Source organism: Drosophila arizonae, chromosome 5 (assembly GCF_054131065.1).
Source record: "Drosophila arizonae isolate 15081-1271.41 chromosome 5, UAZ_ARI_1.0, whole genome shotgun sequence".
In the NCBI taxonomy this organism is placed as follows: Eukaryota; Metazoa; Arthropoda; class Insecta; order Diptera; family Drosophilidae; genus Drosophila; species Drosophila arizonae.
In genome coordinates, this window is record NC_142925.1 from 19,352,072 (window position 1) to 19,367,512 (window position 15,441).

Genomic DNA, 15,441 nt, shown 5'->3' on the forward strand with positions numbered 1-15,441 from the left:
TTAAAGTGTCTGCTCAAAAAGTATATACAATACATGATATTCTTTAATTGATAAATATAAATATACTCAATTTGGCAAAAGAATGTAAATCTGTAATTTATCTAAGTGTACTACTAATCATCGATACAATCTGTTTGTTTATTCTTCAGAGCTTGTTCTTCTTCTTTCTTTTTACGCATCTCCTCCGCGCATTTTAATTCTAGTTCCTTAAATTTCATATCCAGGGTATCAGCTTCGATATTTTCATTAGAGGCTGCCTTGCTTTTCTCCATCTCTGTTTTATTTTTGTCAGCCCCGTTTTCGGAATATTTTTCAGCACATTTCTTATATTCATTTTCCTTATTTTTGGCATTTTTATTTTCTTTCTTGCGAGCATCTTCCCGGCACATAGCTCTTAGTACCTCTGCCTCTTTCTTTTTCTTAAGAATCTTTTCTTCACATATTTTCTTAAGGGCCCTTAGCCTTATCCGTAGAGCTGCTTCATCACAATTTTTTTGTAAAATCTCCTCATCTTTCTTTCTCTTTTGATATTCGAGTTCTTTCTTCTCCAATTCAGCTTCTAGTTCTATTTTTTGTTGAAGAGACTGATTTTTTTCTCGTTGTTTAAGAATCTCTTGCTCTTGCCTTTTTTTACATTCGGCGTCTTTCTTCATTTGAGCTAGGGCCTTATTATATTCACATTTTCTCTTAGCCGCCTCTTTGCATTGTTTCCTCAGTGCCTCCTCTTCATTCTCCTTTCCTTTGTTCTTGCTGTCTCTGCTCTTATCATCTCTTTTAGAAGCCATCATATCTTTTTTGTTCCTGGGTTTCTCTTCTTTTTTATTCTTTTGAGGAGTCCTATCAGACTCTTTCTTAGAAGCCCCACCCTCCAATTTTTGTGCTTTCTCGTTTTGTCCTATACTTAAGTTATTAATCCCCTTAACATTCTGCTTTTGATCTTTGAATATTCCGTTATTCATACTAGTCTGCTGTTTACATTGTGATTGACTACCGCCTTTATTCTGTTTTTCGGAAGCTTTTTTGTCATTCTGTTGCATTTTAGTCTCTTTTGCTGCTTCTTTGTGTGGACACTTTAGTGATTTACTTTCAGCAGAGTTCTCACATTTCTTACTTTCCTTGCACATCTCTTTCAACACTTTCAGTTTGCAAATTTGCTTTATTTGAGATGCCACGCATTTGTGAGAAATCGAGAGATTCTTCTGTTCTACTTTTGTTAATTTTTGTCGAATCTGGCATATATCGGTCCACTCTTGCCTAATGGCCTTCTTTAATTTTAATAGATATTGATCTTTTGGGCTATCTGTTTTTCCTGAACACTCCGGGGTATTTTTACACAATTTCAAATACAGACATATATTTGCTATTGGATCGATCTTTTCAAATTTATTTTCAGATTTCGCTTTACTTGCCGATGTCTCTGACTTCTTCTTAGCAGTCTGATCGCCCTTGCCTGTTTTATTATTTTTTTGTTTCTCCGTTTTTTCCTTTTCGCAGTACTTCAATAACTTTCTAATCTTATCTTTTTTAGCAATCAAGGAACACTTTTCCTCAAGGCGTTTCTCATGCCTAAGTTTCCTTTTGGATTCCTTCTTACACTCTCGTTTCATGCCCTTCTCAAGGCACGGTAACATGCTTTTCAATACTGCTTGTTCGCTCTTATCCAATGACTGTATATCCTGGGCAAAAGCTCTTCTTCGCTCCGTCATACACAGTTCTTCGAGTAGTTTAAGCTTTTCTTTACCTCTCTGCTTCTCCAAGGCTTCAGCCTCAGAGTCTACTTTACTCTTACCACCCTTATCAACTCCTGTGGATTCATTTTGATTATTCTTCGTTTCCTTACTGCAAGGCTCAGAGAATAAATCACTTTTCTTGCTATAAGGCATCCTTTGAAAGTTGTTCACTTTATCTCGTTGCAAATACTTCTGATCCAAAGATCCAGTGACTAGCGAAATACCTCTGTATACGGCCTTACGCAAAAACCCGCCATAAACACGACAAAACAACATCTTGAATATATGATATCAGATTTTGTGGTTCAAAATACAACATTAAAATTATTTATTGTGAATTTTATGCTGGTTCAATTGTGGTTTTAGCGAAATTTTGACATTATTCTAAATCGAAACTAACCTATATGTGATGAATCTTTATTTTTGACTGAGGTGCTGTTACATTTAAAAACAGTGTCATTTGAAGTGGAGTCATGATTGAGTAGGCTCTGGTACAGAAAAATATTTGCATATAGCTTGCGTCAAGAATAAAGAAAACAAGAATAAAAGGATTTTATACAATCTTCTTTATTAGGAGGAGAGGAGATATAAAGCCCCTCAGAGTGTCTCTGCACAGCATTGTGTTAGCCTACGAATTATGGCTCAATGTCATAACCAATTTAAGTTAAAATGCATTAAATATTTTAACACTATAAAACGCCTTGAAAATGCAACTATATTTAACAAAATAAAATAAAATAAAAAGTATGCCAAGCGCTTCCGTCTGCATGCACTAATAAGCTATCAAATGTGGATTGTTGAGGTTATTTTTATTATTGCGTCTTTTAAATAAAAAATCGTCAGTCGACTATCACTATCGGCTATCATGAAATATTATTTGAAATCGATACATATGAAATAAACGAATATTTAAAACAAACAACAACATAAGTATTAAGTTGACAATTTATACTTGGTTTCACTATACTAAACATTTCCCATGTCCCATAGATAAAAAGTCACAAAATGTATAAATAAATAATTTATATTTTATTAAGCATAATACGCTGAAATTTATATCTGAATTCTTTAACTTCAAGCCGTTTCTTTAACTGCATCTGAGCTATCTGTGTACATTTCCAAAACGTGTACTTGAAAATATCCAAAGCCTACACATTCTACATAATTCACAGATGCAAGCCTTCAGATCAACCCCGTCCCTCCGAAGTAGCCTCATCTTTGTTTTTTCAAGCCGCTCGTTGAATCGCGGCCTCAGCATTTGATTTTTGGCCCTCACTCGTTAGCGATTGAAATGAAGTCTTCTTTCTGCCTGTAGCCTCTACTTGAATCTGTTCTCAGCCTCTGTTGCGTTGATATTGCTCTACTACTCGTCATCTTTTTTAGCACTCTTTTTGGCTTTAGCTGCTTTTGCACACTTTTTCTTAAGAGCTTCTTCCTTCTTCTTTTTGGCCAGCTTTGCACACTTCTTTTTCAGCTCATCTTTCTTTCCCTTCTTTCCTTTCTTTCCTTTCTTTCCATTCTTTCCATTCTTACCCTTTCCATTCTTTCCCTTCTTTCCCTTCTTTCCTTTCTTAGCTAACTTTGCACATTTCTTCTTTTCAGCAGCTTCTTTCTCCTTCTTGGCCAAGGCTGCACATTTCTTCTTTTCAGCGGCTTCTTTCTCCTTTTTAGCTAAAGCCGCACACTTTTTCTTTTCTGCAGCCTCTTTTTCTTTTTTGGCTGCTTCTGCACACTTTTTTTTCAGGGCTGCCTCTGCGCACTTTTTCTTCAAGTCCGCATCTTTGTCCTTACCACTTTTCTTAGCATATGAAACCCGTTGGATGGTATTAAATGTGACCCGGGGTAGAAATTTATATCCCAATGAGCCAGTTAGGGTAGAAACAGTTCTGAGCATCGCCGGCCGCGGCAAAGCGCAAACAAGACGGCCGAGAAAGTTCATATTGAATTCAACTCAATAAAAAAAAATAAAAATAAAAATTTTGTTTATTTAAAAAAGTATTTAATTTTGACTAAAATTTTGAATTTTTAAAAGCCAAAATTGAACTGAGCCGAACGAGTGAGTGAGTTAGACTGACGAAATAGAAACATCTCCATCAGTACCTACAAATTTCGACCAAACTCTGTATACTTTGATTTCTTAAAATCATGCGGCTTACCTTATACCTTGTGAATTCAAAATGGGTTTACTAAGTTACTACTAAATTGGGAGGACTCGACATTATTATACGCAAATGCACTATATTTTCGTAAAAATAACCATAATAACTCTTATGCTAGTTACAGTTTAATTTATTGAAATATTTATTTGTTCAGAGTAAAGTTTTCGTGTTTTCATATGGAATAGCATATAACCATTTCATTTTCAGTGGATTCAACATTTATTTATTTTTTACTTTTAATCGTACTTTGTTGCTACGGATTCCCGGCCAAAACGCTGATAGATTAATTTTCATTTGGCATGCAAGTGGGAAATTATGAAATGCTTGCTATCGGATCATCTTTTAGTCTGTCCCTATGATCCCGAACCATTTTGACGCTAGTGAAGATAGAGATTTGAGATTTTAGATGTAGACTCGTTATATATCATTCCAGTATGTTCCCACCTCGCACATTCAATTCCAGTGAATAATCGTATTATCTTTCTCCTAAAAAATGTATGTATACTGTAATGTTTATATACGTGTGCCCCATACTGATCCTGTTTATTGTCCTAGAGCCTCTTCATTTTACTATAGAAATGCCAGACATTCTATTTTAAAATATCAAAGTAGCTAAGAGATTTCTATCTTTTCAGGCATAAGGTTTTGAGTTTACCCAATCAAATCAAAACCAAAAATCCTTTAAAGCTTCAGTGAATTAGAGAAAATTAAGAAAATACGCAGAATCTTATCCATTCTTGAAATAAGCATAATCGCCAATCAAAGACAGCTACATAATTAATAAACACATGGAAATTTTCGAAATAATTTATAGTATATTTGTATACTCTGTTACACTTAAATTAATTCTTTTCTTCATTCTGATCTGTTATATATCTGGTTTACGCATTTACAGGAGGAATTCTTTATTTCTAAGACCACTTTTCAAGCAGAAAGTTCAGTCTTCTCTTCGTTGTTTGGTAGGAGCCTCTGTATTCTCTCAAGCTGGTGTTTCACACTTCATATTTCTTGGACCCCTTCTGTCGCGTATTTACACATTTCTACTGATTCTGTGAGGATGCCTGTCCGGATTGCTTGGGTGCTTCACTTGCATAATCTGTACTTTACAGAATTTCACATTTTAGGCCGCCGGCTCACTTTTTGTCCTTGTCAGACTTTTGCTTTTTAGCTAATTCTGCACACTTTTTCTGTTGAGCTAACTCTTCACACTTTTTCTTTTCAGCCGCTGCCTTCTTCTTTTTGGCTGCTGCTTCCTTCTTCTTTTTGGCAGCCTCTGCGCACTTTTTCTTCAGTGCTGCGTCCTTTTCTTTTTTGGCAAGAGCTGCACACTTCTTCTTGAGTTCAGCCTCCTTCTTTGCAGCCGCTGCTTTTTTCTTTTTAGCAGCCTCCTCGCACTTTTTCTTTAGAGCAGCCTCCTCACACTTTTTCTTTGCAGCCGCTTCCTTTGCTTTCTTAGCAGCCTCTGCGCTCTTTTTCTTTTCAGCCTCTTTTTTGGCAGCCTCTGCACACTTTTTCTTTTCGGCTTCTTTTTTAGCAGCCTCTGCACACTTCTTCCGTTCGGCCGCTTCCTTCTCCTTCTTAGCAGCCTCTGCGCACTTCTTCTTGGCAGCAGCTTCTGCACATTTCTTCTTTGCTTCTTCTTGATCACATTTTTTGCTAAATTGGAATCGCTGTTGATAGCTTTCTAACGAAGTCCGTGGCAGACCATTCGGTTCGACAGGGCCAGTAAGGGTGGAAACACTTCGGACTATAACTTTACGTGGAAGAGCGCACGCCAAACGACTTAGAAACATAATGAATAATAAAATAAAATTTGTTTTTGTGCCAAACTACAGTTCAAAATGCTAAAATTTATTTGTTAAATTTTTAAAGAAAAATTTTGAAAATTTTTGACCGAAAATAACTTCAACCCGAAGCTTGTCTGCTTGATACTGAGGAAATTTTACACATTAAAAAAGTTCATTGGAAATGGAAAAATGTACAGCATGCTTTGCAATACTCGATTTTGATTTATAAACTGAGTGTTTGTTAACCAACATCAAAATTATTTTTTACGGACACCAACCCTAATCAAGATATATCCATGCTTTTATCATTGTAAACCCATCCAACTCAACAACTTAAATATAAGCCCATGTCGAAAAACTGTTTAAATCAGTGCTCCAAATTTATTTCATATGTTGATTTAAGGACCATTTAAGACAAGAAATTTTGTTTATTCCATACTTGAAAAATAAAAAAAACAATTGCAATTGACATAATTAATAATTAGTGAAGTATGCCAAGAAGCACATGCACAAGGCGCATAGCTCTATGGTTAATTATCAAAAGATATAAATCTAGCGATACTACACAATATCGATGGCTATGAGGTCGATAGTTTGCTTGAAAGCAACGATGGTGAATGGCTGACGAGGAAGAAGAAGTACAAAATGAAGTACAAAATTAAGTTAAAAAATATTGGCTGCGGAAAGTAAGAAAGTAAAGTTTAGTTCTGATATGCCAATAGAAGAAATTAATTTATTTGCCTTCTTGAAGCCTCTGAGAAAAAATGTGAGAACCACTAATGTGCTTAGATGTCTATATATATATTTCTAATATAGCTTTAATATCATATACTAGATAAATAAATCGTGAAAAATTGCACTACAACTGACGAATAGGTCAAATGAAGGTAAGAGCTATGCTTAAAACTATTTCAACGTAGCATTAATCACTAAAATAACATAAGATTCTTGATCTTGATTCTTAAATCACTTTCTGTTTTTTATTACCCTTATCTTATAATCATATAAATATTCATTGGAATTAAATATAAAATATGTATAAACTTTAAAAATAATTTATTAAATTTTTACTGCATTACAAATAAATTTATATCTCAAGCCACTCTGAGAGCCCTTCTTCCTCAATCTGATCATTCGGTTGTTTCCATTTTGAGCACAATTCTTCATATCTGGTTTTACGTTCGAGACTTAAAATTAATCCGATTTAAAAATTTTAGCTGTTTCTCAATTAATTTTAAAAGCCCGTGGTGTCATTCGCTTGTTTCTTATCAGTATTGACTTTGTTATTTATAGATGCTTTCTCCTCACTAGAATGTCAGCCGACTTTTATCGGACGTCTTGATTGCGCTTAATCCTATGATCTTCGTTGCTATCATAAGCAGATGCTCAGCACTTATTTTTTTAAACATTTATTTCTGCTTTTTTTTTGCGCCTCCTTTTCTTTTTTCCTTACATCCGATTCGGTTTTCTCTATGTCCAAATCTGCACATTGTTACTTCTCAGACTGTTCACACTTCTCGGCCTCTTCGTTTTCCTTTTTGGCCAATTCTGCACACTTTCTCTTCTCTGCCTCTTCTTCGCACTTTTTCTTCTCAGCCTCCTCCAATTCCTTCTGAGCAAGCTCTGCACACTTTTCTCTCTCAGCCTCCTCTTTCTCCTTCTTCGCTAATTCTTCACACTCTTTCTTTTCAGCTGCCATTTTGGCTTTTTTAGCAGCTATCGCACATTTCCACCTTAAAGCCGCCTCCCGTTCTTTTGTGGCAAGGATTGCACACTGTTTTTTTAAAGCCAGTTCCTCGCACTTCTTTTTTTCAGCCGCTTTCTTTTCCTTTTTAGCCAGTTTCGCGCACTGTTTCTTTTGAGCAGCAGCCTTTTCTTTTTTAGCAGCTTCTTCGCATTTTTTCTTTTCAGCTAATTCTTTGAACTTTTTCTTTTCAGCCGCTTCTTTGCACTTCTTCTGCTCAGCTGCTTCCTCCAACTGTTTTTCAAATTCTTCGGATTCTTTCTTTTTGGCAGCTTTTTTTGCCTTCTTAGCAGCTTCTTCACAATCATTTTCTTCATTCGCTTCCTTCTCATTTTTAGCGGCCTTTGCGCACTTTTCCTTTTCAGCTGCTTCTTCGCATGCTTTCTTTTCAGCAGCTTCTTTAGCTTTTTTAGCTAATTCTTTGCACTTTTTCTTTTCAGCAGCTTCTTTAGCTTTTTTAGCTAATTCTTTGCACTTTTTCTTTTCAGCAGCTTTCTTTGCCTTTTTAGCTAGCTCTCTACACTTTTTCTTATCTTTTCCTTCTTTCTTTCCTCTTTTGCCACCCTTTTTACACTTTTCTTTTTCAGCTGCTTTCTTTGCTTTTTTGGCTAATTCTTTGCACTTTTTCTTTTCAGCCGCTTCCTTGCACTTTTTCATTTCAGCCGCTTCCTTCTCCTTTTTGGCAGCTTCTGCGCACTTTTCCTTTTCAGCTAATTCTTTGCACTTTTTCTTTTCGGCTGCTTCTTTGCACTTTTTGATTTCAGCCGCTTCCCTCTCCTTTTCTGCAGCTTTTGCGCACTTTTCTTTTTCAGCTAATTCCTTGCACTTTTTCTTCTCAGCCGCTTCCTTGCACTTTTTCTGTTCAGCTGCTTCCTCCAACTGTTTTTCAAATTCTTCGGATTTTTTCTTTTTGGCAGCTTTTTTTGCCTTCTTAGCGGCTTCTTCACAATCATTTTGTTCATTCGCTTCCTTCTCTTTTTCAGCGGCTTCTGCGCACTTTTTCTTTTCAGCTGCTTCTTCGCACGCTTTCTTTTCAGCCGCTTCCTTCTCCTTTTTGGCAGCTTCTGCGCACTTTTTCTTTTCAGCAGCTTCTTTAGCTTTTTTTGCTAATTCCTTGCACTTTTTCTTTTCAGCTGCCTTCTTCAACTTTTTAGCTAATTCTTTACACTTTTTCTTCTCAGCCGCTTCCTTCTCCTTTTTAGCAGCTTCTTCGCACTTTTTCTTTTCAGCAGCTTCTTTAGCTTTTTTTGCTAATTCTTTGCACTTTTTCCTTTCAGCAGCTTCTTTAGCTTTTTTTGCTAATTCTTTGCACTTTTTCTTTTCAGCAGCTTTCTTTGCCTTTTTAGCTAATTCTCTACACTTTTTCTTATCTTTTCCTCCTTTCTTTCCATTTTTTCCACCTTTTTTGCATTTTTTCTTTTCAGCCGCTTTCTTTGCCTTTTTAGCTAATTCTTTGCACTTTTTCTTTTCAGCCGCTTCCTTGCATTTTTTCTTTTCAGCTGCTTCCTTCTCCTTTTTAGCAGCTTCTGCGCACTTTTCTTTTTCAGCCGCTTCTTCGCACGCTTTCTTTTCAGCCGCTTCCTTTTCTTTTTTAGAAGCTTCTTCGCATTTTTTCTTTTCAGCAGCTTCTTTTGCTTTTTTAGCTAATTCCTTGCACTTTTTCTTTTCAGCAGCTTTCTTTGCCTTTTTAGCTAATTCTCTACACTTTTTCCTATCTTTTCCTCCTTTCTTCTCTTTTTTACCACCTTTTTTGCACTTCTCCTTTTCAGCCAATTTTTTGCACTTTTCCTTTTCTGCTAATTCTTTGCACTTTTTCTTCTCAGCCGCTTCCTTCTCTTTTTTAGCTGCTTCTTCGCACTTTTTCTTTTCCGCAGCTTTCTTTGCTTTTTTTGCTAATTCTCTACACTTTTTCTTTTGTTTTGCTTCCTTTTCCTTTTCATTCCCTTTTTCGCACTTTTCCTCTTCATCCCCCTCCTCTTCCTTCTTAGCTAATTTTTTACACTTCTCTTTTTCAGCTAATTCTTTACACTTCTCTTGCTCAGCTAATTTTTGGCATTTCTTTTTTAGTGCTGCTTTCTTTTTCTTTTTGGCATCCTCCTTACACTTTTTCTTAAGAGCTTTTTCTTGCTTCTTTTTACATTTTTTCTTTAATGCTTTTACTAGACGTTTTATGTTTTTCTCTTCTTCTTCTTGTTCTTTAAGTACTGCTTTCTCAAGCTCTTGCTCTTTCTTTTCATCTTTTTTTTTCTGCTTTTTGTCTGATTTCTTAGGCTTGCTTTTTTGTCCAGCTTCCTTGCACATTTCGCTTATTACCTTCTTTCTGCAAACACTTTTAATTTCAGCTCCTAGACATTTGTAGGTCTTCGACAGTCTTTTCTTTTCTTCTTCGTTAAAACATTGACGACATTCACAAACATCGGCCCATTCGCTTTTGATGCACTTCTCTAATTTTAGTGTAAATCTGTTTTTTGGCTGTTTTGGCTTTTTCGCTTTTCCCTTGCCCTTGCCTTTCTTCTTCTCATCCTCCTTTTCCTCAGGTGGGCATTTTTGCTTTTTAGCTTTTTCTTTAGCCATTTTCTTTTCACACTTCTTGAGCATAGCTTTAACTTTGTCTTTTTTAGCCAGTGCAGCACATTGATCTTCGAGTTCTTTATCAGCACACAGTTTTGCTAGTGCTATTTTCGAACACGCCTTCTTCATACCCTCGGTCAGACACTTCATCATACCCTGAATTAATTGCTTTTCTTTATCACTTGAAGATTGGATTTCGTCATCCAGTGCCTTCTTCTGAAGTTCAAAACATTGCATCTTATATTCCTTTATTTTTTCATCATCTTTCTTTTTTTGTTTTGCTGCCGCTGCTTTTTCTTTGTCCTTTTCTCCACCGCAACTATTCGAATCATCAGGTGAATAACATCTTCCAGTCGTTGTAAATGGCAGTCGCTGGATGCTGGTAAGACAACTTGGAAGACATGGCTGCTCTATATACCTGTTCAGAAAATTAAAACCTCTAAGGATAGGCTTCCTCAGACAGATGGATGAGCATCTATACAAAGACATTTGAAAATTTTCTCAGAATTTAGTGCCAAATGTAATACCGGAAATTTTGAATTAAAAATGTAGGTTTTTTTATTTAATCTTAGACATTATTAGAGCTCGAATGTGTTTAGATGAACTACTCTAGAACGACTGTTTCAACGACATATTTATTTCTACCAGTTCGCCTTCTTTGTTATGCTTGTTTGTTTGATAATGGGTAACTAAATATACTGAATTCTGAGCAAAATAAATAATTTAGACATTCTTCCAAATATAAATTATGCAGAAATTTCTTGAATTCGTAATATTGCATACTTTATTTTATCCGCTCATAATATAGAAATAAATACCACAGTTCGGAATTGATTGATGTAGTCTAAAATCAAAATCTATCCATATTTCTGAAGAGTTTTAAAAATAGGAGGACTATCTCGAGCCTTATTCAATTGTGCTTTTTCTATAAAAGCAAAAAAGCTATATAGATATAATTGTTTTGCGAATAATAATCAAGAATATATATTTTCATCCTAGGCTTTCTGCTTTTTTAATTTAGAACTTCTGACAAAAGTACATGGGATAGATATAATAACGATATAATTTTAAATATTCATAAAAAGTATATGAAATTTCTTTGGGACACTGGTCTAATTTCAATAATACTCAAATCATGATGCCTCTAAACATTGTACGACTGCTTTAATAATGCACCTGGCGACATCGTATATTCACTTTGTATATTTAGGCTTAAATTAAATAGTTTAAGAATTTAAATAATTTAGATTTATTTTTGCACTTCATTACACTTATTAATAACTTATATCTTAAATCCTTTGAGAGCGCTATCTCAATCTGATCTGGATTAACGGTCAGCATTTTTGAAGCCAAACTATTCTACATTTGGTTAGGAAACGCTTCATACATGAAGATTACCCTCTTAACATTTTTTAATTTCATTACTTTTATCGTTGTTTCATTTTTTGGTTTCTTTATCTGTCTTTTCACACTTGTTCCTCGATGCAGCTTCTTTCTTTTGCCTCTTAATCAGAGCTTCTTTTCGCTTTTTCATTTTTAGAGCCTGTTCCTTAGCCTTGCATTTTGGATCATTCTTCTGATTTTTCTGTTGAGCGTCTTTTTTCTTTGTTTTTTCGGCACGCTTCTTTTTCTCGGCCGCTTCCTTTGCCTTTTTCGCGTTTTCTGCACATTTCTTTTTCTCGGCTTCCTCCTTAGCTTTTTTAGCCTTTTCTGCACATTTCTTCTTTTCAGCCTCTTCTTTAGCCTTTTTAGCTTTTTCTGCACATTTCTTCTTTTCAGCCTCTTCTTTAGCCTTTTTAGCCTTTTCTGCACATTTCTTCTTTTCAGCCTCTTCTTTAGCCTTTTTAGCTTTTTCTGCACATTTCTTCATTTCAGCTTCTTCTTTAGCCTTTTTAGCCTTTTCTTCACATTTCTTCTTTTCAGCTTCTTCTTTAGCCTTTTTAGCTTTTTCTGCACATTTCTTCTTTTCAGCCTCTTCTTTAGCCTTTTTAGCCTTTTCTGCACATTTCTTCTTTTCAGCCTCTTCTTTTGCCTTTTTAGCCTTTTCTTCACATTTCTTCTTTTCGGCCTCTTCCTTAGCCTTTTTAGCCTTTTCTGCACATTTCTTCTTTTCAGCCTCTTCTTTTGCCTTTTTAGCCTTTTCTTCACATTTCTTCTTTTCGGCCTCTTCCTTAGCCTTTTTAGCCTTCTCTTCACACCGTTTCTTCTCTGCCTCTTCCTTAGCCTTTTTAGCCTTCTCTTCACATTTCTTCTTTTCGGCCTCTTCTTTTGCCTTTTTAGCCTTCTCTTCACACCGTTTCTTCTCTGCCTCTTCCTTAGCCTTTTTAGCCTTCTCTTCACATTTCTTCTTTTCGGCCTCTTCTTTTGCCTTTTTAGCCTTCTCTTCACACCGTTTCTTTTCGGCCTCTTCTTTTGCCTTTTTAGCCTTCTCTTCACACCGTTTCTTTTCTGCCTCTTCTTTTGCCTTTTTAGCCTTCTCTTCACACTTCTTTTTCTCTGCCTCTTGCTTTTGTTTCTTGGCCATTTCTGCACATTTCCTTTGTTGAGCAGCCTCTTGTTTCTTTTTAGCGGTCTCATGGCACTTTTTCTTAAGATCTCGAAGCTCAGATTTGATAAGTTCGGCTTCTTCCTTGTCTTTTTTAAGGATCTCTTCTTTAAGTTTTTTTTCCTTTTCTTTATCTACCGGACTTTTCGCTTTTTTCGCTTTATCTTTTTTGTCTTTTACATCTTTTTTGTCTTTTTTATCTTTTTTAATTGATTTCTTGGATTTTTCCTTGCATAATTCACTTATCGCTTTCTTTTCGCATTCTTTTTTAAATTCATCTTCCAAGTTCTTGTGAAATTTTGCAAGCTTTCGGTTTTCTTTTTTACTGAATCGTTTGCGACATTGACAGACTTCGGTCCATTTGCTTCTCATACACTTATCAAACTTTATTGTAAACATATTCTGTGATTTGTCTTTCGGAGTTTCTTTTTTTGACAAAGAATCACATATTGATTTAATGGGATCCTTATTTTGCTTCTCACTCTGATTAGCATTTTGTTTTTTACAACTTTTATTCTCTTTCTTATTTTTATTCTCATTAGTTTTTCTTTTTACTTGACTTGACTTGTTCTTCTCAAATTGAGTTATCATAGCCCTAAGCTTGTCCATTTTTTCTAATTCTAAACATTGAGCACCAATGACCTTATCTTCATAAAGCTTTTGCTGTGCCCTCTTTCTACACGCTCTTTGCATACCCTCTGCAAGACACTTCATCATGCTCTGAATTAATTTTTTGTCTTTGGGACATAAGTTTTTCAACTCTTCGTCTAAGGCCTTTTTCTGAATTGCCAAACATTTCTTCTCATATGCTTGCACTTTTGCTCGATCCTTTGCTGCAGCTTTTTTATCCTTATCCTTTTCACCATCGCAACCAGAGGATTTAGTACTTCCAGTCCTTCTAAACAGCAGTCTCCATATATTGCTTGATAAAATAGGTTGATGCGATCGATCAACATAAGATTTAATGCTTCCACTCTTCCTTAACGATAGTCTCCGCATATTGCTTGTTAAAACAGGTTGATGCGATCGGTTTACATAATACATACATAATAAGCCTTTGCTTAGAGTAATCGAAGAAAATTTTAATAAAGACATTGGATTTCTAAGAATTTTGTTAAATCCGCCAAAAATTCGAATGATAAAAAACTAGATACTAAAGTGTTCTGTACTTTTAAAATTTTGATATTATTTTAGTTCAAAAAGGAATTATACAATTTGGTAAGAAAAGGAGTTGCTAGTTTTCTACATGTCTGCTGAGTTTACACAATGATTTTGTGGAGTAGATTTTTCTTTTATATAATGAAACTGATCGCGAACAAAATAGAAAATCATGGATTATTTTTTGTTGTAATAATAATAACTGAATAAATATATATGTTAATTTGAATTTTTTTCCTCTAAGTTTTGGTTTAGCTAAACGATGTACGATTGACCCTCACCAGCTGCTGCCCTTTATATAGGGTCACTTTTACTCAAGCACTAAGTCTCTCTGAAAAGTTGAGCCCGACGTCAGGTAGTTGTCGTTGCTGCCGAGCTTTAATACCAAATGAATACTTCTGCATATATATAGGCAACTTCTTCCGATATTCTGTAGTTCTTCTTCGTCCCTTGCTTTAGTTAGGCAGAGAGACACAGAGAGATAGACAGAGACACAGAATGTGAGATGGACAGTGAGATAGACAAAGAGACATATATTCAGACAGATAGACGAACAGATAAATCGGCAAACGAATACGCATATTTAAATCGGATTAAATCATTACGCTGCTTAAGAATATATATGTGTGATTGATATGGCTAAATGATGATATGCTAAATAATTTATTTACATTAATATTAGGAATTATTGTATGCCATAGACAGCAGATTTTGTTCTTCTATAGTTCTCTTCTGGACTAGGACATCTGCATAGTCTGTCTCAATTTCTCCCAATACTCATTTTCTATAGAAAGACCATTTTCAAGTTAGCTGTCACTGCTGTAGAAATATCAGGGAATCTCGCATTCGATATATAGTTTATTTATAATTTATATATGTTATCTAAGCCTTCTGCTATTATTACTGACAACATTATAGAGTTTTTTAAACAAGTAGATAACAAATGATCAAACATGATTTCTATACTTTATCTCTTCTTATTTTCTTTTTTTTATTATTCTTTTTTTAACTTTTATTTATTTATTTATTTTTTTTTTTTATATTATTATTATTATTTTTTATTTTTATTATTATTTTAAGAATTATTTTAATTATGCTAGATATTGTTAATAACCAACATTTTAATATTTTATTTTTTTAAGTTTCTTACTAACACTTTCTTTTCATAGCTTCAATAGTATCACTGACCATATTTGGCTGTGAGACGTGGGCATAGCCGGCCGGACTGGCAAATAAAATACCCCCATCGGGTTGGTGTTACTATTTGAAATTATATCGTGTACTTTGTATAGGCTTTTTTAAATTAAAATTGACTCTCGTTTTTGTCAATAGCTTTAAGAAATAAATAAATAAATAAATAAATAATAAGCTAAACATTTTTTTTCTACATTAGACCAAAATATAGAACGTAATTTCAGTTTAATTTTTTATTTTATTTTCCAGTTGGAAAACAACAACAAGGAGGGGTGAAAAAATGACAAGAAGCAAGTTCCAGAAATTAATGAGACCATAAAAGTATTTAAATATCAAATGTTGGCAAAGCGCGTGTGGGCTGGTGTGCTGCAGAACATTAAAGCATACTTATGCGCGACACTGTAGTCAAGTTGACTCGACGTTGCGTCTGCTGTTGTCTGCTTGGCGGCGCATGAAGTGAAAATTAATTTCTAAATGCGGGAAATTAACAAATTACAAACATCGGGACAAGCAGGGCTAACGGGCAGAGGGCAAAGGGCAGAGGGCAAAGAGC

At 34.9% G+C, this 15,441-nt stretch overlaps 6 protein-coding genes across 7 annotated transcripts in view; all 6 read right to left on the reverse strand.

Annotated features, from left to right (window-relative positions):
* The window catches only part of tei (irregular chiasm C-roughest protein teiresias), a 217,414-nt gene that overhangs the window by 130,467 nt on the left and 71,506 nt on the right, over window positions 1-15,441 (reverse strand). The window lies entirely within an intron of this gene.
* On the reverse strand, window positions 26-2,166 carry LOC149268662 (uncharacterized). Its single transcript, XM_089470934.1, has one exon. It carries the CDS (start codon window positions 2,004-2,006, stop codon window positions 114-116), a length of 1,893 nt encoding a protein of 630 aa, XP_089327060.1. The 5' UTR covers window positions 2,007-2,166; the 3' UTR covers window positions 26-113.
* On the reverse strand, window positions 2,739-3,812 carry LOC108620564 (uncharacterized). The gene has a single exon (XM_018017470.2). The coding sequence runs from the start codon at window positions 3,667-3,669 to the stop codon at window positions 3,094-3,096; it is 576 nt and encodes a 191-aa protein (XP_017872959.1). The 5' UTR covers window positions 3,670-3,812; the 3' UTR covers window positions 2,739-3,093.
* Window positions 4,685-5,836, reverse strand: LOC149268663 (uncharacterized). The gene has a single exon (XM_089470937.1). It carries the CDS (start codon window positions 5,680-5,682, stop codon window positions 5,023-5,025), a length of 660 nt encoding a protein of 219 aa, XP_089327063.1. The 5' UTR covers window positions 5,683-5,836; the 3' UTR covers window positions 4,685-5,022.
* On the reverse strand, window positions 6,716-10,925 carry LOC108620574 (uncharacterized). The gene has a single exon (XM_018017475.2). The coding sequence runs from the start codon at window positions 10,478-10,480 to the stop codon at window positions 7,169-7,171; it is 3,312 nt and encodes a 1,103-aa protein (XP_017872964.2). The 5' UTR covers window positions 10,481-10,925; the 3' UTR covers window positions 6,716-7,168.
* Window positions 11,229-13,882, reverse strand: LOC149268664 (uncharacterized). The gene has a single exon (XM_089470933.1). The coding sequence runs from the start codon at window positions 13,629-13,631 to the stop codon at window positions 11,430-11,432; it is 2,202 nt and encodes a 733-aa protein (XP_089327059.1). The 5' UTR covers window positions 13,632-13,882; the 3' UTR covers window positions 11,229-11,429.

What these genes read in the sequence shown, in the direction of transcription:
- LOC149268662 (XM_089470934.1), bottom strand. Translation starts at nt 2,006, where the DNA reads ATGTTGTTTTGTCGTGTTTATGGCGGGTTTTTGCGTAAGGCCGTATAC.
- LOC108620564 (XM_018017470.2), bottom strand. Translation starts at nt 3,669, where the DNA reads ATGAACTTTCTCGGCCGTCTTGTTTGCGCTTTGCCGCGGCCGGCGATG.
- LOC149268663 (XM_089470937.1), bottom strand. Translation starts at nt 5,682, where the DNA reads ATGTTTCTAAGTCGTTTGGCGTGCGCTCTTCCACGTAAAGTTATAGTC.
- LOC108620574 (XM_018017475.2), bottom strand. Translation starts at nt 10,480, where the DNA reads ATGTCTTTGTATAGATGCTCATCCATCTGTCTGAGGAAGCCTATCCTT.
- LOC149268664 (XM_089470933.1), bottom strand. Translation starts at nt 13,631, where the DNA reads ATGTCTTTATTAAAATTTTCTTCGATTACTCTAAGCAAAGGCTTATTA.